The 21544-nt window shown below is 45.1% G+C and overlaps 3 protein-coding genes and 1 long non-coding RNA gene across 6 annotated transcripts; 1 reads left to right on the forward strand and 3 right to left on the reverse strand.

The window, feature by feature from the left end:
- Window positions 1-318: 318 nt before the first annotated feature.
- On the reverse strand, window positions 319-6869 carry LOC107313656 (alcohol dehydrogenase class-3). Its single transcript, XM_015862100.3, has 9 exons — window positions 6821-6869; window positions 5701-5802; window positions 5046-5187; window positions 4414-4501; window positions 3524-3743; window positions 3135-3395; window positions 2312-2447; window positions 1415-1553; window positions 319-636 (listed from the first exon to the last, which is right to left on the reverse strand). Exons 1-9 carry the CDS (start codon window positions 6830-6832, stop codon window positions 612-614), a joined length of 1125 nt encoding a protein of 374 aa, XP_015717586.1. The 5' UTR covers window positions 6833-6869; the 3' UTR covers window positions 319-611.
- Window positions 6754-7948, forward strand: LOC146761097 (uncharacterized). The gene is made up of 2 exons (XR_014945946.1): window positions 6754-6891; window positions 7443-7948. It is a non-coding gene; the product is annotated as an uncharacterized LOC146761097 (long non-coding RNA).
- A 2124-nt stretch (window positions 7949-10072) lies between these two features.
- On the reverse strand, window positions 10073-15243 carry LOC146761098 (alcohol dehydrogenase 1-like). 2 transcript variants are annotated; one of them, XM_085547088.1, is made up of 9 exons: window positions 14755-15243; window positions 13697-13798; window positions 12393-12534; window positions 12031-12118; window positions 11709-11928; window positions 11335-11595; window positions 10937-11072; window positions 10424-10562; window positions 10073-10299 (listed from the first exon to the last, which is right to left on the reverse strand). In XM_085547088.1, exons 1-9 carry the CDS (start codon window positions 14770-14772, stop codon window positions 10275-10277), a joined length of 1131 nt encoding a protein of 376 aa, XP_085403214.1. In that variant the 5' UTR covers window positions 14773-15243; the 3' UTR covers window positions 10073-10274. The 2 variants fall into 2 exon arrangements, with proteins under 2 accessions (XP_085403214.1, XP_085403215.1); XM_085547089.1 differs by having other exon boundaries at window positions 11335-11623; window positions 14755-15189.
- Window positions 15244-16355: 1112 nt separating this feature from the next.
- Window positions 16356-20863, reverse strand: LOC107313658 (alcohol dehydrogenase 1-like). 2 transcript variants are annotated; one of them, XM_085547082.1, is made up of 9 exons: window positions 20751-20863; window positions 20059-20160; window positions 18813-18954; window positions 18454-18541; window positions 18130-18349; window positions 17756-18016; window positions 17358-17493; window positions 16707-16845; window positions 16356-16582 (listed from the first exon to the last, which is right to left on the reverse strand). In XM_085547082.1, the coding sequence occupies exons 1-9, from the start codon at window positions 20766-20768 to the stop codon at window positions 16558-16560; spliced, it is 1131 nt and encodes a 376-aa protein (XP_085403208.1). In that variant the 5' UTR covers window positions 20769-20863; the 3' UTR covers window positions 16356-16557. The 2 variants fall into 2 exon arrangements, with proteins under 2 accessions (XP_085403208.1, XP_085403209.1); XM_085547083.1 differs by having other exon boundaries at window positions 17756-18044.
- Between the last annotated feature and the right edge of the window lie 681 nt (window positions 20864-21544).

The following is a 21544-nucleotide window of genomic DNA, read 5'->3' on the forward strand; positions in this document are numbered from 1 at the left end:
GACATTTTTTAGATCATTCATCCAGCCAGTCTGCTTTCCTAGCTGGCTGCAAAGTAGAGCTGGGTAGTAGGTCCTTCATAGTCCCTGAGCAGCCTCAGAAGCTTGCCAGCTCTACAGTAATTACTCCTCTCTGTGCAGCTGCAGCACACTGACACTGCTTTTCAACCCTGCTATGTTTAGTAAACCATCAGGTGGAATGAATCCCCCATCATTTGCTAATGAGTTTGAAAAATGCTCATCCATATACTGTAAAACCACCTAAGGAAAACAGTAAGATATAGCTACCAATGTCTTAATGATCAACAAGTTCAACACCACTGTTTAGAAATATGCTTTTATTAAGTAAATTGAGTTAGGCACGATTACATTTGAGGAACAGGTACAGAAGTCCCAAAACCAGTGTTTGTTCTTTATGTAACACTACCCTGTGGTTACTGGTTATATTACTTTTTCCCCAGAAGAACAGGTCATTTAATATGTAGAATGCTCACCCTCAAATCTTCCTAAGTCCTGGTGAGTTTTCAGCTGCAGGTTCCTACTCCTTGTCAGAAATTGCATTATAAAAGGACAGTTACCACACGGCTGGCCAACTGGAAGCTTCGTGTCTGGCTCTAAAGCTTTAGAACCGTTCGAATGCTTAAAATGGAAAAGAACAAATATTAAAGAGTTACAAATACATCACTTTTCAAGTATGCCAAGACATACCCTCATTTAACTTCTACTTTTTTTAAGAATGAAATGATATCTCTAACAATTACTAAAAAACCTGCCTAAAAAAGGTGTTGATAACACTCATTATCCTTGATCTTTAGTCTGTTTCCAAAGAAGACACACTCAGCAGGAAAGCTTTTCAAGTGATGTGCATCAGTTTTCATAACTAGCCAAAATATCTATGAGGAAAACTAATGTTTACAGGCATTCCCTCTTTTTGCAATTTGGAGTATTTTAAGTAACTTACACTGCTATTTTTTCCCCCCCACCATCTGCAGTCAACTGCAGAACTTTGCAGTGTGAACAGTCCAAATTGCTGTTTATCTTAATAAAGGAAGAAGCTATCTTAAGTAATTGTCTGAAAATAACTCAATAGTAGATTTCAGCATAATGAGACTCATGGTTTAATGAACTGTACACATGTATTTGGTAAAAAATGTCCTTTGATTTCTGTGTGTTTTTCTACAAAGGAATGTTTTAGCGGTAGTTTTAGAAATACAAAGCTAAGAATAGCTCATCCCCTTTACCTGTGCATTTCCCTTATATGTTGCTTGCTTTTTACTCTGCCTCTGATTTGGCATGCATTTAGAAGCTCAGATAAAGCATACCTGTCTCAGAATGAACGTGCACAGTATATGCCAGCCCCTATCCTGACCCTGTCCCCTAATGAAACATATACACCTTTCAGTGTTAGGAACATTACCTCTTTCCTTGATGCATCAGATCAAAAGCCTCATTGATTTTATCAAAAGGCAGGGTGTGAGTCACAAACTCATCTACTTTGATCTTTTTGGACATGTAGTCAGTCACCAGCTTTGGTACATTGTCTACGCTCTTCCAGCCTGAAAGACAGCAAGCACACATTTGTTTTTGTCCTTTCCACCCACCTCAGAACAAAGAGGAAGGAAAACGTAACAATCTTTATGTGGGTGTTTATCTGATTCATCTGAAAAGAAATAGAGATTGGTGCTGTCTGTCCCTCCTGCTTTAGTCAGGTCGTGAATTAAGAACGAAAGGAGAGCACAAACCTTTCATTAGTATTTCAAAACTCAACAGCCCTCACCTAGAAAATCACGTGGTAGGCATCTCCGTCAGCCCCTCAATAGACCTTTATAACCCAACTAAGTTTTGTATTACTTGGAAAAAGAGCTCCATAAAGAAATCCATCAAGCGTGGGTACTTCACTAACTTCAGCAATTACTGAATCCCCAGATCACTGCTAACTAAAATTCTGAATGGGTTTATGGTTTGACAGAAGAAAAGGTCTATCAAGAAGTTGCTGCTTATTATAAAAGAGCTTTAAAATAAAAATATTCCCACTTTAGCCCCACAATCTACTTACTGACTGAGCGACACAAACACATTTAGGTGAACTCCCACCTCCACAAAGGTCATTTTACTACATCCCAAACCTCCAGCTGATAAGAAAGCAATTACGCTATATATCATCCCCTTAGAACTTTATGGTTGTATGGCTGTATTTTCCCTTTGTGATACGTAATACGTCATACCAATGTGTATGCAGCCTGTTAGCAGGAGCATCAGATAAAGTATTCTCACACCTTGTAAATTAATTTTATACCCAAAGCAAAAGAGTTACCTCCAAACGCAGTCCCTTTCCATGTCCGTCCGGTTACTAGCTGGAACGGCCGCGTTGAGATCTCCTGACCAGCAGCAGCGACTCCAACTATCACACTGACTCCCCAGCCTTTGTGGCAGGCTTCTAAGGCAGCCCTCTACGCACATAGACAGGACAAAACACAGCGTGTACAGATAACGTTTACACTGCCTATACTGGCACAGGTTTCAGTACCTCACCCTCAGCCACGTTAATATTTAAGGAACAGTAAATACACTGAAAGTTACATTAAGTCTCCCATTTGTTCAGACCCCTTATTCTAATGATTCACTTTGCTCTTTTTATTTCCTGTCTGGCTTCCAGAGAAGTCATTGTGAACTCCTACAGGGAGCTGGGATAAACTAAGCAGAGACCACACAGACCATGAAGCTGACAGCTTAGCAATGTTGTCGTCACACCTGAAAACCAAGCCTTACACTCACTGTTTCTAAAGGTTAAATTCACTATCTGGGGGAGAAAGGAGATACTTGAGTATGCAGTCCTTGAGATTTTACTATTTGTAGTACAGTATATTTCATATTGTATTTGTTAATTAAAATGATTTCAAACATTTGCATAGTATAAGAAAACTATTTTAACCTAAGAAGTTGCATTTTCACTATTGGGGTTGGATATAAATTGACCTTTTTAGTCATAGTAGTTACCAATACTATTTAAAAATAAACTAATTATTACCATGGCATGTTTTCAATAACAAGAAAGCAGCTCATTTTCCTGTTCAGCTGAACAACTAAGTGGCACCTAGCTAACCACCCCCAAGTGCTGCATTTATGCCAACACTCACCATGACTCCAACGTTACCAACACACTCAAACGAGTAGTCTACACCACCATCAGTCATCTCAATCAGCACCTCCTGTACGGGCTTCTCAAAGTCTTGAGGGCTAATGCACTCAGTAGCTCCAAACTCCTTGGCTCTGGCAAAGGTATTCTTGTTTATGTCAATGCCAATGATCCGGGATGCTCCTGATGCTTTACAGCCCATAATTGCAGCCAGCCCAACTCCTCCTAAACCAAAGACCGCACATGTGGAGCCAGGTTCCACCTAGGGGAAAAATAGAGAGCTGTGAGCAACAGAGAAAATTCGTCCTTCCATGAGTGGGAAATACTGATTTAAAGATCTATTATGAAGAAAAAGTGTGGGATAAATTCAAAAGCAACCATAGCCTTTACCTTAGCAGTGTTAACAGCAGCCCCATAGCCTGTAGAGACACCACAACCCAGCAGGCACACTTTATCGAGAGGTGCTGCAGGATCTATCTTAGCTACTGAGATATCGGCCACCACCGTGTACTCTGAGAAGGTGCTAGTCCCCATGAAGTGGTAAATCTGCTTTCCTTTGCAGGTGAATCTGCTGGTACCATCAGGCATGAGTCCTTTCCCTTGAGTAACTCTTAAGGCAAAGACAGGAAAGTAGAGTCAGAGTATTTGGCAGTAATCAATCTCACCAGGAAGTATCCTTTAAGTCTACTATAGGTAGAGACTCAAAGCCTATAGGTAGTCTAGTTATAGTTACATAATTGCACCATAGATTTTTGAAACATTGCAATAAACCGTAAGTTGACAGAAATCAACTATCAAACAATATTAATGATACGTCTGTCCCAATGACAGGGAGTCCTTCCCTTCCTTTGATTTACTACCTCCACTGCTTACCAGACCCAGCTGGAGATCCAGCAGGGAAGCAGGTGTTCAGGAAAAACAGCTTTCTCTGTAATTCTGTACCACTCAAAGCCTCCGATGTTTGCACCAAGAACTAAATTCCCTAAAGCATTTCCTTCAAGTACAGATTAAATATGGAATCAAGGCAATTATGTTTTCAGAGCTGTGAAAAGAAGCTAACAGCTCACACCTTCACAAACACGAAAACAGAAAGATTTAGTCAAGAAATACTATGGAAGAACATGAAGTAATTTATAACTGACCCCCTAAAGCACATACTTTCCACATCAGAAAATGATTCACCAAGAGTTTTACTTCTCAAAGAATCTGTCAATTACTTTTGAAAACTAGAACAGGCATATATTCAACAGACTGTGTGTCAAGGCAGAAAGCATACAGACCTTATCTTTTGGCACAGATTAGTTTTAGGATTCTTGCAGAACTTGCACTCGCCACACTGGGGGATGTACAGAGGGATCACGGTATCCCCTAGAGAAGAAAAGAATCTGGCTATTATGGAGTCAACCAAGGCTTTAAAAGAAACACAGCTTGTTTAAAACTTCTGTGTTAGAGACTGCTTAGAGCACAGAGTAACACTGCTTATGGAGTGCTGGCTAGAACACTTTCTCACACCTGAACAGAAAGCTAATCAGAAGTTGATCATTCCAGAACAAACGGGAACATGACTGTAAAACAAAACAACCTCAAGCTAATAGAAATACAATAAGACATTTTTAGGCTCTTTAATTAAAACAGCAGGTGATAACTATCATTTCTTCTCATTATGTTGATCCAACTTCAAGTAAGAAATCTGGAGTCTTCCAATCCTTAAGCCACGAGCACATAGAATAAATAGCATTATCCCTCAGTGTCCCTCACAGACAAAAGAAATGCATGTAGACATACTCCCTAAAACGAAACAATAATTCCTGCAATATACTGTGTGAGTAGCCAGATTTGAGAGTTGATCTTGTAGTAAAGCACCACTTGTAAGGAAATCATAAAAGACTGAAGATGCAAGGTATTTTCTTACCGGGCTTTACTTTTGTTACTCCTTCCCCAACACTTTCTACAATTCCAGCTCCTTCGTGACCCAAAATCACAGGGAAACGTCCCTCGGGATCTGCACCGCTCAGAGTATAGGCATCAGTGTGACAGAGAGCAGTGGCAACGACCTGTAAAGAAATATACAAAGCTCAGGCATCTTGAAAAATAGTAACACAGGTTTAAATATTTCCCTTTGGTTAGTAATGCAGAAACAATGCCAATAGAAGCTTTCTGATTCAAGCAATGTTTGTGGCACAACATGCTTACTGCTACTGCTGGTAAGGCAGCTGTATATCATACTGTGAAAAAGGGAAATTTATGATGGTACATCATCTCCATCAAATACATCCTGATGTTAAAACAGGCAAAATATGTCCATCTGGTTTACTCAAGGTAGGAATTAGTGCAAGTCTTCCTAATGCAAGCCGGGGTCCCAGATTTGACATTACTGATGCCCAAGTCTAGTTATGATTATTAGACCAGACTCAGATCATCTAAACCCCATAATTTTCTTCTTTGTAAAGCCAGCTGAGTTAAGAATGAACTAACACTGTTCATTCAACATTTCTTCTGCTGGTAAACAAACAGCTTTAATACTCAACGTCCCGAAATACAACACATACTGTTACCAACTTAATTACCTTGATGCGAACTTCATGAGCTTTTGGCGGAGCGACCTCCACCTCCTCAATAGAGAGAGGTTTACCTGTCTCCCAGGCAACAGCAGCCTTGCACTTAATAACCTAAAAGGCAACAAAATGAAAAGAGGACAGAACATTGATTGTTTCATTACAGCGTAATTCTTGTTCAGCCAAGCAAAGAAGCGAGAGAAAACCAAGTAGCTTTTGGGAAGAATGCCAGGTCTGAAATATGCGATTTCAGCACAAAGACTTATTTAAATGCCCTACATTTCACAAAGTTAATGAGTGAACCGAGATGTGGAATTTGAATGTTAGTCTCTTACTCAACCAAAGTATAATAAGGGTAGGAGAAAACAGGCAGCAGGTCATATAGTCCATATTTTGCCTTCTGGCAGATCCACCTTTCTAACAATGCAACGTACAGTAATTTCCTGCAGGATACGTGGGAGAGAGTTACAGAATCAAGCTCAAGGCCTTATCTACAAGGACACAACCTGACAAGGAACTCCAGCTCTGACTTGTTTCCCTTAATTCACTTGATTCATCAACTATATTCAACAAAATAACGGGCACTTGATGAGTTTTTCTGCATCACTTTTTGCCCTACGCTGCCAGGTACCTGTAACAGCACAGCTACAGGCACTGCGGCTCACAGCGTGCACAACTGACTGCTGCCAACCCAAAGGGGCTGAAGTACAGCATTACAAAACGGCACACGGACATCGCCATTGAACACATGGGATACACCCCCATTGGATACAGTTGCCTCTTGCTCCGCTTTTTACACCCTGGGTACACATTACAAAAGCATGTCGTGATCACATCCGAGTTGCTGACTCCTAACAGCTGAACGTGCCAGATTTCAGTCTGAATTCGACAAAGCAAGAGCAAAAGGCATCGGTACCCTGCACAGCACTGCCCCATTGCATAGAGAAACCCCCTGCGCTGACCTGAAGCGGCTCTTGCTGTGTGCAGGCCCGAAATAGGCGTCCCTAAAGTTATAGCCCGCAGCCCGCACCGCCTCCAGGAAGAACATTCTTAGAGGTAAAAAAGGGGGGAAAAAAGCAAGAAAGACCGCTACACTGATAGCAAAAAGCTTGAGACCCGCACGACACCTCACCCCGCTGGCCATGGCGCTCCACTGTCGTTCACAGTCGGAGAGGAAAGGCAGCTCCGCCCCCTTCGCTCGCGGTAAGCATGCGCGGTGAGGGGGCGGTGTTGGAGGAGGGGGCGGGGGTCGGATGGAGTTTGGGGTTTTACAACTTCTGTTCTGAGTCCCCCAGTACAGGAAAGATGTGGAGCTCTTGGGGTGGGTCCAGAGGAGGGCTACTAAGATGACTGGAGAGCTGGAGCACCTCTACTATGAGGAAAGGTTGAGGGAACTGGGCTTGTTTCTCTCGGTGAAGGCTCTCATTGTGGCTTTGGTTGCTCTAGTGCATCAGTCTTGTGGGACTTAGCTCTCAAAACTGGCCTTCTGATTTAAGCTCTCCTACATCCCTATAAAGCACTGAGAAGTAGTTGTGTAGAATTCAAGGAAATTGTAAACCCTTGTTGCTCTTCAAATCAGCAGTTTGTTTTGCAAGATACATCCATAGACGATTGGAAAATAGGAATCAAACTTGAAAGGTCTGATCTTCCATGTGTTGATTCCAGTGTTTAGATAAAAATGAGGGAAGGGTTGTGATGGCAGTGCCTTGCTTGCTCTTGATAGCACCTTCTAATACATACTAATTGTCCTGCAGACAAATGTGGACCTGTTCAGGAATCCGAATCTTCCTGCTCTGTCGGCAAAGTCCATCAAAAGAGCACAGAGAACATGGTAAGGACCCACCAGGTGGTGCTGCGAGAGCAGCAGAGCCCGGCACACCCGGCAGGGCTTCACATGGTTTTCACAGGAGTTCCCTGACTTAAAGCAGAGTTATTTTGTTGCAGTCGAATTTTGTCTCGTCAAAGTGTTACAGCTCAAAGTAAGTGTTGATTTACTAGAATGACCTGCTCATGGAGGCAGCCCTGTTCTTCGGGCAAGATTTTGCTTTCTAGCTACACTCCTGTATGCATATATAGCTGTCATGTGGTGATGAGAAACTTATGTTCTATCTTATACAGCATGCTTTAAATTAAATGGCTGGCACAATAAGCTTTTTAAGTTCCCCCTTGAACCTGTCCTTGCACTGGAGAGAAAGTCAGTAACCCTGACTGAACAGCAGAATCGTACCTTGAATAAAAGTTGATGTGATTGTGCACTAAACTGTGTGTTGCATCAGTTATAACATACACGTACTGAATGAGCATTTCTCTGAGCAATGGGTGACTTTTCAAATTTAAATTGGGATTTGAGGATGTGAAAGAAAAGGCACAGCCGGTACTCAAATGTGTCAGCAGTGTGGTATAACTTGGCATGCAGCATAGTCTTTCATTAGGGGCAGCAGTTATGCGAACACTTGTGAGATGCTGAATGGAACTGCACCTATTTGTTTCCAGCTGATTTCTGAAGTGATAATACGGAAATGTTATCAGCTCTGAGGACTAAACTAACATTTTGATGTGCATAGGGTAGTGAGGCAGTGGAACACGTTGTGTGCTGAGGTGGTGGGTGCCCCATCCCTGGAGACGTTCAGGGTCAGGCTGAATGGGGCTCGGACCAACTTGAATTAGCTGAACTAACTGCAGAAATGTTCTTGTTCGTTGCAGGGGTGTTATACTAGGTGACCTTTAGGGGTCTCTTCCCACTCAAAGAAGTCAACAATTCTAATACACGCTAAATATCTGGACTCTGATGGTGTTAGGAATGGGTGTTTTCACAAGGCAGAACATAATTATTTGCTATGGAAAAGAGATCTTGCGTGTCTTAAATTTGTTTTCCTCATTCATTTCAGAATAAGAAAATTGAGCAGTATTTTGTTGTTTGCGTAGATACTGAGCCATAAACATGCCACCTCTGCTTAAAAATGTGTAAGAGTATGTGAAGTCATCTTTGACTGCTTTGATCTTACTGGTGTTGAAATTTTCTTCTCCAGATACAGGCACAGTTATATAAATATTAGCATGGAAATATAATTGCTATGGGTAGAAATAGGTACAAATATGATATAATGGAGGGATGCACATAACTTAAAGCAAAACCTAAAACTTTCACACTGGCAAAAATATAAAAAATAAAATTAAATTAAAAATCAACCAAACATGAGGTTGCCTCATGTTAAGACTACAAAGGGAAATTACCTTTGATTGATGGCCTTAGGTAATGCTGGAAATTGAAGAGTCTATTATTATAGCCCAGGGATAATAAGTCTTTGGAGCCATAAAAAATGGCTATCAGATTGAGCACCTCTCTAAGGAGGTTAAACATTGACAATATGATACACCTTCAAACAATAATGAAATAGATAATCACTGGGGCATTTAAGTACAAACTGTGTCTCAGGAATGATCTAGAGAACTGATGCTTCATTAGGAAAAAGAGCTAAGCTATACTGTATCCTAACAATCATTCAAGATCTGTTTTCAAGTTAAGTACTTTAATAGTCTTGTTTTCGTGGAGTTTTTTCTATCTTTTACTCTTATGCACAGTGGACAGAAGTTTTAGGTTTTTGTTTGTTTGTTTGTTTGTTTAATTGTGTGGTTTATTCCTTGGTTCTGCACTTACCATTGATATATTTGTAAAAGGATTTCTTATTCTTTTTTACTGTAGAAGCCAATCTAAATTCGAGTCAGGCTTTTGCCTTCCTAACTTCCTCCGTGCATACCTTAGCAACTTGTAATCTCCCCAAGTAGCCAGTCCCTTCTTCCAAAGGACATAGACTCTCTTTTTCCTCTGGAGTCTCAAAAATAGATCCCAGTTCACCCACACCAGTTTTCTTCCCTTACAGCTCACTTTACAGCATTCAGGGACAGCCTGATCCTGTGCCTTTAAGGAGTCTTCATCAGTGACATAGAATGCACCCTCAGCCGGCTTATTAATGATATGAAGCTGAGAGGAGAGGCTGCTATACCAGAAGGCTATGCTGTCATTCACAGACACCTGGACAGGCTGGAGAATTGAGCAGAGAGGAATATGATGAGGTTCAGCAAGGGAAAATGTATACAGTCCTATGTGAGGAGAAGTATAGCTGCATGCGTCAGTAGAGATTGGGGACTGCCAGGCTAGAAATGAGTGTAATGCGTGAAACATGTGGTGATCCTGAGAGAGGAAGGACTGGCAACAGTGTGGGTGCTCTGTCCCTTGGTCTGAGTCACAGCATGCAGCCAGCTGAATACTGGCCGAGGTGGACGTGCACATGCAAAAGTGTATGAGGTGTTTGGTGTGAAAGTGTGCAAAGAATGTGCAGCTCAGAAACATCAGCACCTATTGTTTCACAGCACTCTGCAGGAAGAGTTTGTAAGACAGCCTTTATTTATAGAACTGTTTTCTCTGGAGAGGATGGGCGCAGGAGCGCTGGCAGAGCAGCACAGCTGACAGGATCCTTGTGCTTCTGTCTGTACACTCCATGAAAGGCAGTGGGGGAGGGAAGGGCCCACACAGGGGGGCATCTGCTGGACTGTGTGCTGCATTCATGCTGCCCTGATCGCGTCCTTCAGAAGAGCAGCACAGTGCGGATGCTGGAGAGGGAAAATTGGAAGGCAGGAGCTACAAGTGGTGCTACTGGCTGAGTTGACATGATGACAGAGATGCACCTTCAAGGCTGCTGTGCATCACTCATTCTAGTCAGAATCAGGATCTCACCTTTTGCCTGCACGGAGCAATTCAAATCCCTCGTTGATTTGAGCAAACGGCAGCGTGTGTGTGATCAGCAAGTCGGAGTTAAATTTCTTCTCCAAGTAGCTGGCAACTAATTTGGGGACGGAGTCTCTCATTTTCCATCCTGGAAATGGGAGAAATTGCATCCAGTGAATAGCTGGAAAAATGATGTTTTGGTAAAGGATATCTGGTGGAGTTGTTTGGTGCCTGGTTGTTGCAAACGGGTCAGGAAGTTGCTAAATATCTGCAGATTCATGGTTAGGTTGCACACTTAATGTAAGGTGAAAATGTAGTGTTTTCACTTGTACCTTTGAAATCATTGTCCTCTCAAGAGACTTTCTGAGACTCTGGTGCTGGGTACATTGTTGAACTTCAGTAACTGCAGTCTCAAGGGGTGGGTTAATGTACGCCCTGGGGGGTATTAATTCCAGCGACATTTGGGAATTCCCAAGAAAGTTCAAGACTGAAATGGCTAAAATGGCTTTCCCAGCTTCCTACCTCCAATCAGAGAACCTTTACAGGTGCGCCCACTGAGTAGAAGGAAAGGATCAATGGGAGCTGTTGAACCAGCAGGGGTTGCTCCAATCAACACACAGACGCCAGTGTTCATATTGCAAGAGGCCAGGGCAGCAATCTGGTGGGACAGGCAAGCACAGCAGATGAATTGATCATAAATGCTTCAGTTTCTTGCAGGTTTGGTGACTCCCTGGTACCTAATAACAGAGGCTGTTTTCTACACCAGCCTTGGTAAGCTCTGTACTTATTTTGACCCTCCTGGATCATTTCTCCCCAAGCAGAATGGCCTGAAGTGCAGTCAGCACACAAGATACCATGTGTTGTGATGGAATTAGTTTGATGTGATTCTGGGAAGGAGGATGTGCTAAAATGTCACGTACCACGGTGTCTGTGGTCCCAACAACCTCAAAGGAGTAGTCCACACCATGACCGGTCATCTCAGTGAGCACCTGCTGGATGGGCTTCTTGAAGTCTTTAGGGTTGATGCACTCGGTGGCTCCCATCTCTTTGGCCCTGGCAAACTTGTCCTTGTTGATATCGATGGCAATGATGCGCGACGCTCCAGCTGCCTTGCAGCCCATGACAACGGAAAGGCCAACTCCTCCAAGGCCAAAGACTGCACAGGTGGAGCCGGGTTTTACCTGCATGACATGGGGCTGGGTTGGTTTCCTGTGTGAGGAGGAAGTTTCTGTTGCTTTTTTAGGATGTAAAAGTGGATGTGGGGTGCTTAATTTCAGCACGTCTGAATACCAACCTTAGCGGTGTTGATGGCAGCCCCGTATCCTGTGGGAAAACCACAGGCAAGCACACAGACTTTGTCCAGAGGTGCAGCAGCATCTATCTTGGCCAGGGTGCACTCAGGCACAACAGTGTATTCTGCAAAGGTGCTGTTCCAAAAGAAGTAGTGGATCTGTTTCCCTTTGCAAGTGAACCTGCTGGTCTTGTCAGGTAGCAGGTTTTGTGGTTCAGTGAGGCTGTTGGAAGCACATGCATGTGTTGTTCATTACATACTGTGTGTATCAGAACTGATGACAACTGAGACTATTTGGGCAAAGGGTTGGTGAAAACAAACTCACTGTGATTTCAGGCAGTAGTTGGAGTCGGGATTCTTGCAGAAGATGCATTCTCCACACTGAGGGATTCCAAAGAGTATGACTTTATCTCCTGGAACAAAGCAGATTCAGTGTTAAGTACCTCTAACTCAGCATCCTGTTGGCGTACCTCAGATGAGCTTTCTGATGACAGCACCCTGCTGTGAACTCTCTGCTTTCCCTGTCCACAGAACCTGTTCAGAGCCTGCCTCAAGCACTTTGTGGTGTTGATGAGGAAAGTGTGTGTGACAGTGCAGCACAACTGGTGTGCAGCCAGAGGGAAATTCTGATCTCTGTGCAGCCTTACAGACTTTGAGAGCTGAGTCCTGGTTGCATGCGCTGGTTACCTGGTTTCACAGAGGTCACTCCTTCTCCAATGCTCTCCACTATCCCAGCTCCTTCGTGGCCTGGGATGACTGGAAATTCTACATCTGGGAAGGTACCTCCTAGAACATGTTCGTCTGTGTGACAGATCCCCGAGGCCACGATCTGTTGGAGTGGAGAGACTGGATGAGCTGATGAAACAACAGGCTTTCAAAAGACCAAGCTGGTGCAGCATGTTCTGTGAGTGCCACCCGAGTTGGTGCCACCGCCTTGTGCTGGTGTCTCTGTGCTCAAGCCCAGCACAGGTCCTCAGCTCATGCTGAATGCTTTGTATGGCTTTCCTCTGTGCATTGCTGCAGGGCTATGGAGGTTTTTTTGCTGGCAAGTCTCTGGCTTTTAACGGGTATAACTTAGCTGTGTGCAAAGTGCTTCACTTTGCAGTTGTTATTTGATATTTGAGTGGGGACTGTTCTTTTCTGTTTACCTGAATATCATTGGTGCCAAAAGCTGGGGAGAGTCTGTGGCACGTAGGGCATTGAATGGCTACTGGGAAGTTACAGCGGTCCACCCTCTCAGAGCATTGCTGCACATATCTGTGTGCTTCTGTCTACCAGCTCGCATATTCATAGAATCATAGAATTACCCAAGTTGGAAAAGTCCTCGAAGATCATCATCTCCAATGGCAGCCTAGCGATAGTACCCTAACTCTAACTCCATTCAAAAAATATTTGCATTTAATCCAAATATTAATCTTTTTCCTAATTAATAAATAAATAAGTGCAGCTCTCATTAGCACTGTGCAATCTGCAGTGATGGTCAGTAGACAGCATGGATTGCACCACTCACTGGGTTCTGTAGGTTGGATGTTGCTGTATTTTATCACAGTGCTCATAGTGTATCATAGCTGTCATACATGGGAGCCTGGTAAGAAGGGGACTGCGCTGACATATTTATTGTCAATGGTAAGTGTTTCTCAGGTGGCAAAACTGCACAGTTTCATTCCTATAGTTCTTTCTGGTTATTTTTTTCCATCCTTTTGTTTATGTCTTGCTCAAGCACCTCTTCCCTGATGCTCTTTTGAAAGAAAGATGTGGAAAATAGTATGGATAGGGAGTAGCATGATCTGGGCTGAGCTGCATGGTAAGATGAACCAGAAGCCAAGCACAAACCCTGGTGAGCAGGAAGATCCTTTTCTGCGGCATCTAAATATAATGTGCAGTGCAGAATGCAAGGAACATGTGACCGCACAATGCCAGGCAAACAGTATGTACACAAGAACAGCAATTTCCATGGGAGAGGGAAATAAAAAAGTAAAACATGCTTTTACCTTGACACGCACTTCACGTGCCTTTGGAGGTGCAACCTCTATCTCCTCAACAGAGAGTGATTTGCCCGCTGCCCAGGCAACTGCAGCTCTGCATCGGATAACCTGGAAGAATGGAAGCGGTGAGGCTGTGTGAGAAGATGCACCTCTGAGAAGGAGTAACTGATTAAAAAGAAGTAAACTGATGGTCTGTCAAACTCTGTCAATAGCTCAGCTCCAAGGAAGTACTAAACGCTAACTCTGCCCTGGCCTGTGCCCTTCCAAAGATCAGTTCAGCACCCTGTTCTTTTAATGGGATCCTGCCGTCTCCCTCTTGCAAGCCGTTCCCTAGCGGAGAAGGGGACCAAGGCACTTTGTAGAGAGTGTTTTTTACAGCTAGTTAGCTGAGAAAGGTCATAAACACGGTGCAGTTAATCAAGCAGCCGTACCACCTGCAAGGACAGCGAGAACATCAGGATGCCCTGGGATGGTGAGAAACTAGCCATGGTTCTGGGAACTCAGGAAGGGTGTAGCTCTCAGTATGATAACAATAAGCTGCTAAGATACTCTGGGATGGTATGTAATTTGGAACGAATGATGAGCTCCGCTTTTGCAATATGTATGAGCTAATTATCCGTATTATAAATGTACACTCAGACAAGGAATAAATGAGATTAGCTGATCATATGTCAATGACAGGTGTGGTCGTTTTTCTCCCGCCGTTCTACAACAGCACTTCTGGAAGGATACTGAGTGTCACAGCGCAATCCTGGAGAAGGAGTGTGGAGCAGAGAAGCTGCTGGCATCCAGGCAGCATTCATAGCAGAAGAGCTACTCAGTTTCCAGTGGGAGAAAGCTGTGAGAGAAGCCCTCCCCTTCCCGTGCTGGGTAAGCTACTGCCTCACGCAGATACTGATGTTCTGCAGCTATATGGGAGCAGAGGCTTGTGTAACTCAGAGAGGTTTGAGTGAGAGAGGGAAGTCGGAGAAAGGATGGTCTGCAGCCCAGGTGTGCTGGCTGAGCCATTCCCAGGGTATCTCAGTGCGTGGGGGGAAGGAAAGAAGGCAGCAAGGTACCCTTACTTTTCCAGAAGTGGCCATGTGGTCTGAGAGGAGCTGTGTCCAGCAGTGGCAGAGGATGGAGGCTTGGTGCCGTCTGTCCGTCCGGACGCGTGTCTTGCGGGGAAGCCCCGAGTGCAGCTGTGCACCGCTGGCTGCAGGTGTAGGCAAGGCAGGGGCATGCTGGGAGTCCTGGAGGAGGGCCAGAGGAAGCTCAGAAGAGAGTGGGAGAGGTGGTTCTCCTGGATACGGGGCTGGGCGCTGAGAGTTTAGTGAGGGGGGAGGAGGTGGGTAGCAGCAGCGAGGTACCAATGGTTGGCAGCTGTGCTGTGTGAGGAATTAGCAGAAGTCCTCCAGGAAGGCTTTTGTTGTGGCTCTGCCTTTTGGAGAGGCCCCGTGCCCTCTGAAAGGCACATCAGAGCTCAGAGAGTTTTCTCTGCAGTTGCTGGTGGAAGTGCTAGAGGGAGGAGACTCCCATCACCAGTCGATCTTCCTTAGGCACCACTTGTTGTCAAGCGGGGAACTTTGTCCTGGCAGCAATTTGCCCCCAGTATTTGTGAAATGGTTAATATTTAATGTATTTAAGAAAGAAAAAAGAAAAAAAAAAAAAAGAGTTCAGACTGATATGGTGAGGTCAGCTTCCTCCTTGCTATTGGCAAAGAAGCCCAAAACCCAACTTGCAAGTCATGTGAGCACTCTCAGGCTTCTCCAGTGCAGAAAGGCATTGCTAATGTGCCTTTCAACTGGCTGAGCTGTCCCCTGGGGCTCAGTGGCCCTGTTTTGTGACTGTGGTTTCAGCCCTGTGGAAGTACAGCCGGGCAGCCTGTTCTTCATCCCTGCTGGTTCAACCCAACATCTGTGCGGTGAAGATCAAGTTCTGCCATGCTGCTGTCAGGAGCCTGAGCGCTTGGTGTTCTCAAACCTTTGGGCTCTTAGGACGGTGAAAGTGGATTTTGCATGATTTTGAACAGGTCATATCTGAAGAAGTTTTTTGTACTTTTTTCCCTATATTTTTTTACTTGCTTCATTTTGTTTTTATGATCCTCCACCCTGAAGACTACTGTTATAATCTGTAAAGTTCCTGCAGTAGGAAGTGCCTAAGAAGCACCATGTATCTGGCACGTGTTGGACAATTTCTCTCTCTGGCCCTTCTATCCCCACTAGCTTGGTTTTATCAAACCTTTTTTGAGTTCTCTTGAGCTCACGATTTAGCTGCGTCATGGCTGTTAGAGAAAAGTGGCTTTGTTTCCACGGAAAATATTTTCTTAGGTGCCAATGAGAGCTGAGACAATATTCCACTCTTGTTTCTACTGAATCCACATTATTGTAGACGGGATCAGTTACTGCAGATGGGATCTGATGTTGAAATGAATGTTGGGTATGACAGGCTGTGTCAGCAAGTGACATGGAGTGAATGAAACACGTGGTGATCCTGAGAGAGGAAGGACTGGCAGCAGTGTGGGCTCTCTGTCCCTTGGTCTGAGTCACAGCATTCAGCCAGATGAGATACTGGCCTAGGTGGACGTGCACGTGCAAAAGTGTGTGAGGTGTTTGGTGTGAAAGTGTGCAAAGAATGTGCAGCTCAGAAACATCAGCACCTATTGTTTCACAGCACTCTGCAGGAAGAGTTTGTAAGACAGCCTTTATTTATAGAACTGTTTCCTCAGGAGAGGATGGGCGCAGGAGCGCTGTCAGAAGCAGCACAGCTGACAGGATCCTTGTGCTTCTGTCTGTACACTCCATGAAAGGCAACGGGGGAGGGAAGGGCCCACACAGGGGGCATCTGCTGGACTGTGTGCTGCATTCGTGCTGCCCTGATCGCGTCCTTCAGAAGAGCAGCACAGTGCGGATGCTGGAGAGGGAAAAATGGAAGGCAGGAGTTACAAGTGGTGCTACTGGCTGAGTTGACGTGATGACAGAGATGCACCTTCAAGGCTGCTGTGCATCACTCGTTCTAGTCAGAATCAGGATCTCACCTTTTGCCTGCACGGAGCAATTCAAATCCCTCGTTGATTTGAGCAAACGGCAGCGTGTGTGTGATCAGCAAATCGGAGTTAAATTTCTTCTTCAAGTAGCTGGCAACTAATTTGGGGATGGAATCTCTCGTTTTCCAGCCTGGAAATGGGAGAAATTGCATGCAGTGAATAGCTGGAAAAATGATGTTTCGGTAAAGAGACCCTGGTGGAGTTGGTTGGTGCCTGAGTGTTTAAAGTGGGTCAGCAAGCTGATAAAATATCTGCAGATTTATTATTGTTACATGCTGTCTTACATGTACCTTCAAACACAGAATGTTCTATGATTCCATTCTTCTGTGTGGAATACTATTCATGATGTGGAATTTCACTGTTCTTTTTCACTTGTGGCTTTAACATCTGCAGCCTCCAAAGAAGTCTTTCTGGGTTGCTGCCAACCTTGAAATCCTCATAATATTTAAGAGGCAAGTGGATAACAGCTACTAGGTGGAGTTCGTTTTGGGATGGAACTGAGTGCATTGCTGAACCATATAATTGCATTATCAATGAAAGCATTATGTGTGTGTCCTGGAGTGTATTTATTCCAGTGACATCTGGGAGTTCCCATGAAGGGAGAAAATTAAAATGACCAAAACTGCTTTCCCAGCTTCCTACCTCCAAGCAGAGAACCTTTGCAAGTGCGCCCACTGAGTAGAAGGAAAGGATCAATGGGAGCTGTTGAACCAGCAGGGGTTACTCCAACCAACACACAGACGCCAGTGTTCATATTGCAAGAGGCCAGGGCAGCAATCTGGTGGGACAGGCAAGCACAGCAGATGAATTGATCATAAATGCATTAGTTTCTTGCAGGTTTGGTGACTCCCTGGTACCTAATAACAGAGGCTGTTTTCTACACCAGCCTTGGTAAGCTCTGTACTTATTTTGACCCTCCTGGATCATTTCTCCCCAAGCAGAATGGCCTGAAGCGCAGTCAGCACACAAGATATCATGTGTTGTGATGGAATTAGTCTGATGTGATTCTGAGAAGGAGGATGTGCTAAAATGTCACGTACCAGGGTATCTGCGGTCCCAACAACCTCAAAGGAGTAGTCCACACCATGACCGGTCATCTCAGTGAGCACCTGCTGGATGGGCTTCTTGAAGTCTTTAGGGTTGATGCACTCGGTGGCTCCCATCTCTTTGGCCTTGGCAAACTTGTCCTTGTTGATATCGATGGCAATGATGCGCGACGCTCCAGCTGCCTTGCAGCCCATGACAACGGAAAGGCCAACTCCTCCAAGGCCAAAGACTGCACAGGTGGAGCCGGGTTTTACCTGCATGACATGGGGCTGGGTTGGTTTCCTGTGTGAGGAGGAAGTTTCTGTTGCTTTTTTAGGATGTAAAAGTGGATGTGGGGTGCTTAATTTCAGCACGTCTGAATACCAACCTTAGCGGTGTTGATGGCAGCCCCGTATCCTGTGGGAAAACCACAGGCAAGCACACAGACTTTGTCCAGAGGTGCAGCAGCATCTATCTTGGCCAGGGTGAACTCAGGCACAACAGTGTATTCTGCAAAGGTGCTGTTCCAGAGGTAGTGGTGGATCTGTTTCCCTTTGCAAGTGAACCTGCTGGTCTTGTCAGGTAGCAGGTTTTGTGGTTCAGTGAGGCTGTTGGAAGCACATGCATGTGTTGTTCATTAAATGCTGTGTGCATATCAGAACTGATGGCAAGTGAGTCTATTTGGGCAAAGGGTTGGTGAAAACAAACTCACTGTGATTTCAGGCAGTAGTTGGAGTCGGGATTCTTGCAGAAGATACATTCTCCACACTGAGGAAGTGGAGCAAGGATGACTTTGTCTCCTGGAACAAAGCAGATCCAGCGTTAGATGCCTCTAACTCAGCATCCTGTTGGCGTACCTCAGAGTTTTCTGGTGACAGCACCCTGCTGTGAACTCTCTGCTTTCCCTGTCCACAGAACCTGTTCAGAACCTGCCTCAAGCACTTTGTGGTATTGATGAGGAAAGTTTGTGTGATAGTGCAGCACAACTGGTGTGCAGCCAGAGGGAAATTCTGATCTCTGTGCAGCCTTACAGACTTTGAGAGCTGAGTCCTGGTTGCATGCGCTGGTTACCTGGTTTCACAGAGATCACTCCTTCTCCAATGCTCTCCACTATCCCAGCTCCTTCATGGCCTAGGATGACTGGAAATTCTACACCCGCAAAGGTACCTCCTAGAACATGTTCGTCTGTGTGACAGATCCCCGAGGCCACGATCTGTTGAAGTGGAGAGACTGGATGAGCTGATGAAACAACAGGCTTTCAAAAGACCAAGCTGGTGCAGCATTTTTTGCGGGTGCCACCGAAGTTGGTGCTACCGCCTCATGCTGGTGTCTCTGTGCTCAAGCCAGACACAAGTCCTCAGCTCATGCTGAATGCTTTGTATGGCTTTCCTCTGTGCATTGCTGCAGGGCTATGGAGGTTTTTTGCTGGCATGTCTCTGGCTTTTGTGAATGGGTATTCCCAAGTGACTGTCAGACACGTTGTGTTGTAATTTTGAGGAGTGCAAAGTGCTACACCATGCAGTTGTTATTTGATATTTGAGTGGAGACTGTTCTTTTCTGTTTACCTGAATATCATTGGTGCCAAAAGCTGGGGAGAGGTCTGTGGCACGTAGGGCACTGAATGGTTACTGGTAACTTACAGCGGTCCACCCTCTCAGAGCATTGCTGTACATATCTGTGTGCTTCTATCCACAAGCTGGCACATCCAAAAAATTGTTTGCAATTAATCCAAATATTAATCTTTTTCCTAATAAATAAATAAGTGCAGCTCTCGTTAGTGCTGTGCTATCTGCGGTGAGGATCAAGGGACAGCATGGGTTGCACCACTCACTGGATTTTGTAGTGTGGAAGTTGCTGTATTTTATCCCAGTGCTCATAGTGTAACATAGCTGTCATACATGGGAGCCTGGTAAGAATGGGACTTTGCTGACATGTTTATTGTCAGTGGTAATTGGTTCTCAGGTGGCAAAACTGCACAGTTTCATTCCTATAGTTCTTTCTGGTTATTTCTCTGCATCTTTTTGTTTATGTCAATCTCCAGCAACTCTTCCCGGATGCTCTTTTGAAACAAAAGGTGTGGGAAGTGGGAAATCGTATGGAAAGGGAGCAGCAAGATCTGGGCTGAGCTGCATGGTAAGATGAACCAGAAGCCAAGCACAAACGATGATCAGGAAGATTCTTTACTGCAGTATCTACATATAATGTGCAGTGCAGAATGCAAGGAACATGTGACCGCACCATGCCAGGCAAACAGTAAATCCACAAGAACAGCAATTTTCATGGGAGAGGGAAATAAAGAATTAAAACATGCTTTTACCTTGACACGCACTTCATGTGCCTTTGGAGGTGCAACCTCTATCTCCTCAACAGAGAGTGATTTGCCCGCTGCCCAGGCAACTGCAGCTCTGCATCGGATAACCTGGAAGAATGGAAGCGGTGAGGCTGTGTGAGAAGATGCACCTCTGAGAAGGAGTAACTGATTAAAAAGAAGTAAACTGATGGTCTGTCAATCTCTGTCAATAGCTCAGCTCCAAGGAAGTACTAAACGCTAACTCTGCCCTGGCCTGTGCCCTTCCAAAGATCAGTTCAGCACCCTGTTCTTTTAATGGGATCCTGTGGTCTCCCTCTTGCAAGCTGTTCCCTAGGGGAGGAGAGGACCTAGGCACTTCTGGAAGGATACTGAGTGTCACAGCGCAATCCTGGAGAAGGAGTGTGGAGCAGAGAAGCTGCTGGCATCCGGGCAGCATTCATAGCAGAAGAGCTACTCAGTTTCCAGTGGGAGAAAGCTGTGAGAAGCCCCCCCTTCCCGTTCTGGGTAAGCTACTGCCTCACGCAGATACTGATGTTCTGCAGTTATATGGGAGCAGAGGCTTGTGTAACTCAGAGAGGTTTGAGTTAGAGAGGGAAGTCAGAGAAAGGATGGTCTGCAGCCCAGGTGTGCTGGCTGAGCTATTCCCAGGGTATCTCAGTGCGTGGGGGGAAGGAAAGAAGGCAGCAAGGTACCCTTACTTTTCCAGAAGTGGCCATGTGGTCTGAGAGGAGCTGTGTCCAGCAGTGGCAGAGGATGGAGGCTTGGTGCCGTCTGTCCGTCCGGACGCGTGTCTTGCGGGGAAACCCTGAATGCAGCTGTGCACCGCTGGCTGCAGGTGTAGGCAAGGCAGGGGCATGCTGGGAGTCCTGGAGGAGGGCCAGAGGAAGCTCAGAAGAGAGTGGGAGAGGTGGTTCTCCTGGATACGGGGCTGGGCGCTGAGAGTTTAGTGAGAGGGGAGGAGGTGGGTAGCAGCAGTGAGGTACCGATGGTTGGCAGCTGTGCTGTGTGAAGAATTAGCAGAAGTCCTCCAGGAAGGCTTTTGTTGTGGCTCTGCTTTTTGGAGAGGCCCCGTGGCCTCTGAAAGGCACATCAGAGCTCAGAGAGAGTTTTCTCTGCAGTTGCTGGTGGAAGAGCTAGAGGGAGGAGACTCCCATCACAAGTCGTGCTTCCTTAGATATCAGTTGTTATCAAGTGGAGACCTTTGTTCTGGCAGCGGTTTGCCCCCAGTATTTGTGAAATGGTTAATATTTAATGTATTTAAGAAAAGAAAAAAAAAAAAAAAGAAAGAAAAAACAAGAGTTCAAACTGATATGTATGAGGTCAGCTTCCTCCTTGCTATTGGCAAAGAAGCCCAAAACCCAACCTGCAAGTCATGTGAGCACTCTCAGGCTTCTCCAGTGCAGAAAGGCATTGCTAATGTGCCTTTCAACTGGCTGAGCTGTCCCCTGGGGCTCTGTAACCCTGTTTTGTGACTGTGGTTTCAGCCCTGTGG

The sequence above is a fragment of the Coturnix japonica genome, chromosome 4 (assembly GCF_054131305.1).
Source record: "Coturnix japonica strain WE chromosome 4, WE-NBRP24, whole genome shotgun sequence".
Classification (NCBI taxonomy): Eukaryota; Metazoa; Chordata; class Aves; order Galliformes; family Phasianidae; genus Coturnix; species Coturnix japonica.

Coding starts and splice junctions, on each gene's coding strand:
- LOC107313656 (XM_015862100.3), bottom strand. Junction 1,554..2,311: donor GAAAGGGACTGCGTTTGGAG/GTAACTCTTTTG, acceptor GCTGTCTTTCAG/GCTGGAAGAGCGTAGACAAT. Junction 637..1,414: donor CTGATGCATCAAGGAAAGAG/GTAATGTTCCTA, acceptor TTCCATTTTAAG/CATTCGAACGGTTCTAAAGC.
- LOC146761098 (XM_085547088.1), bottom strand. Junction 11,596..11,708: donor CTGCCATCAACACCGCTAAG/GTTGGTATTCAG, acceptor CATGTCATGCAG/GTAAAACCCGGCTCCACCTG. Junction 11,073..11,334: donor TTGGGACCACAGACACCGTG/GTACGTGACATT, acceptor CTGTCCCACCAG/ATTGCTGCCCTGGCCTCTTG.
- LOC107313658 (XM_085547082.1), bottom strand. Junction 18,955..20,058: donor CACATGAAGTGCGTGTCAAG/GTAAAAGCATGT, acceptor CCACTTCAACAG/ATCGTGGCCTCGGGGATCTG. Junction 18,350..18,453: donor AACTACTGCCTGAAATCACA/GTGAGTTTGTTT, acceptor TGCTTCCAACAG/CCTCACTGAACCACAAAACC.